At 44.8% G+C, this 2,759-nt stretch overlaps 1 protein-coding gene across 1 annotated transcript in view; it reads left to right on the top strand.

Moving 5' to 3' along the window:
• Positions 1-182: 182 nt before the first annotated feature.
• Positions 183-2,759, top strand: part of LOC109926643 (low-density lipoprotein receptor-related protein 1-like) — a 25,534-nt gene continuing 22,957 nt past the window's right edge. The window contains exon 1 of the mRNA XM_048621149.1: positions 183-258. Coding sequence (XP_048477106.1) covers positions 183-258 — 76 coding nt within the window. The remainder of the gene's footprint in view (positions 259-2,759) is intronic.

The following is a 2,759-nucleotide window of genomic DNA, read 5'->3' as shown; positions in this document are numbered from 1 at the left end:
TGGAGATGGAGCCCAGAGAGAGAAAACAGCAGTTAGGCACAGAAAGGGATCCCTTTGTCTAATAGTGAGCCAGAGAAAAAGCAAAGTTGATAATAGGGACCATAAATAGGTGAAAAGGAGTTGGCTGTGCTATGAGCAGCCCATGACATGCAGGACTTGGAGTGTGGAGATGGACAAAGGACATGGAAGGAGGTGTTAAGGCTCTAAATGAAGACAAAAATGTTGGTGTGGGAACACAATGGTTTGTTGAATTGGCAGGTAGCTGGAAGCTTTCTTTTCTAGACCTTTGTTTTTGGCTCATACTCAGGAATACAGTTAGTGACCAAAAGCTGATCACTCTTGGACTGCAGATCAACAATGGATCTGGTATCAGTTGTCACTTGCGGAAGAATTCCAAATCCTGGCCCCACTTTGGCTGTGAGGCAAGGGGGACAGGGGACACTGAGGCAGGGTGATAGAATTCGATGGGAAGGCACAGGTTAGAGAACCTGTCACTCTCCTCATTCTGCTCCAAGTCAGGAGCGGGAGATTTCTGCTCAGACACCAACTAAGATCTTCAATGGCCACCTAATGGCCACTACTATCAAGGGGGATCCATACACTATACAGGGAGGCCACCCATTCAAAACGAATGGAGGTGTCCTTCCTGATCAAATATTCTGTGCTTCATTGAGTGTAGACTCTGATGGCCATGGACATCTTTACTGAAATAATCCTTTCCCTCCATTTCAATCTATTCTCCAGTCTCTGCAGCCTTTCTGCCTGACTGACAAACTCAGCCTATTTGGCTGTAATCTTAGATTTTCTCCTCACTACTGCTCTGGAAACTGATATACTTCCAGCAGTGATCATTGCTCCTGGTTGCACTTCTAAGACATGAAAAATGGCTGGCAGCTCTTGGACACAGACTCTTCACCTTCAGAGCTATTGAAGTCCATAAAACCACAGATTGGATTGTTGTGAAAAACACATCTGGTTCACTAATGTCTGTGATCCTCACCTGATCTGGCCTACATATGACTCCAGAGCAGTGGACCCAGTAACACAGCAATGTGGTTGCTTCTGAAATAGCTGAGCAAGTCATTCAGTTGTATCAAACGACAATGGAAAAAACAGCCCTGTCAACCCAGCAAATTCTTTAATAACATCAGGGGGCTCGTGTCAAATTTGGCACAGTCGTCTCACAGACCAGTTAAACAACATAGACATACTCATGGAATCATATCCTACAGAAAACACCATCACTATCCCCGGATATGTCCTGTCCCATCAACAGGACAGACCCAGCAGAGGTGGCAGCACTGTAGTATACAGTTGGAGTGGGTTGCCCTAGGAGTCCTCAACATTGACTCTGGACCCATGAAGTCTCATGGTTTCAAGTTAAGGAAACCTCCTGCTGATTACCACATATCATCCTCCCTCAGCTGATGAATTAATACTCCTCCACATTGAACAAAACTTAGAGGAAGCACTGAAAGTCACAAGTGCAGTAGCAGTACTACTGATCGAGCTGGTCAGGTCCTAAAGGACATAGCTGTTACACTACCTACAGGTGGTGAGGAAAGCAACAAGGGGGAGAAATATCCTTGACTTCATCTTCACCAATCTGTTGCTACCCATGAGTATCGGTTAGAGTGACCACCACACAGGCCTTGTGGAAATGAAGTCCCACCTTCACAGTGAGAATGCCATCCTTCATGGCACTATCACTGCGCTAAATGAAACAGACTTCAAACAGACCTATCAACTCAAGGCTAGGCATCCATGATGCACTGTGGGCCATCAGCAGCAGCAGAATTGTACTCCAACACAATCTGTAACCTCATGGCTGAGCATATCCGCTACTCCACCATAACCATCAAGCCAGGGAATCAACCCTGGTTCATTGGAGAGTGCAGGAGGTTATGCTAGAAGCAGCACCAGGCATGCATTTTAAAATTCAATTTTAAAAAGAAATGTCAGTCTGGTGAAGCTACCAGACAGGACTACTTAGATTCCAAACAGCATAAGCAGTAAGCAATAAGCAGAGATAAGCGATCCCACAATAAACTGATTGGGTCTAACGTCCACAATCCTGCCACCACCAGTTGTGAACGGTGGTGGACAATTAAATATTTCACTGGAAAAGCCCAGCACATAAGTACAAGAGATAAGGCTGAAACATTCGTCTAAATCTTTTAGCCAGAAGTGGATGATCCATCTTAGCATCCTCCATTTGGGCTCAGCATATCAAACACCAGTCTTCAGCCAAGTATTTCACTTCTTGTGATATCAAGAAATGGTTGGAGACACTGCATAGTACAAAGGCTGAGGGGTCTGATAACATTTCAGAAATAATGCTGAAGACCTGTGCTCCAGAACTTGCCACTCCCCTAGCCATGCTATTCTAGTACAACTGCAACACTGGCATCTACACATCAATGTGGAAAATTGCCCAGTTATGTCCTGCAAACAAAGAGCAGGATAAATTCAACCTGACCAATTACTGCCCAATCAGTCTACACTCAATTAACAGTAAAGTGATGAAGGTGTGATCAATAATTCTATCAAGCAACACTTACTCAGGAACAACCTGCTCAGTGACGCTCAGTTTGGGTTCTGCCAGGGCCTGACCTCATTACAGACTTGTTTCAAACATGTACAAAATCAACAAAATTCTGGAGGTCGAATGCAGTCTTGATGTCAAGGGCTGTCACTCGTACCTTACTTCGCTTGTTCATTTTTGCAACAAGGCTGCAATGAGGCCAGGAGTGGAATTG

The sequence above is a fragment of the Rhincodon typus genome, unplaced genomic scaffold (genome assembly GCF_021869965.1).
Source record: "Rhincodon typus isolate 14 unplaced genomic scaffold, sRhiTyp1.1 hic_rhity00000069, whole genome shotgun sequence".
NCBI classification, from domain to species: domain Eukaryota; kingdom Metazoa; phylum Chordata; class Chondrichthyes; order Orectolobiformes; family Rhincodontidae; genus Rhincodon; species Rhincodon typus.
Note: the sequence above shows the minus strand (reverse complement) of the source record. Positions and strands in the feature narration are given on the sequence as shown.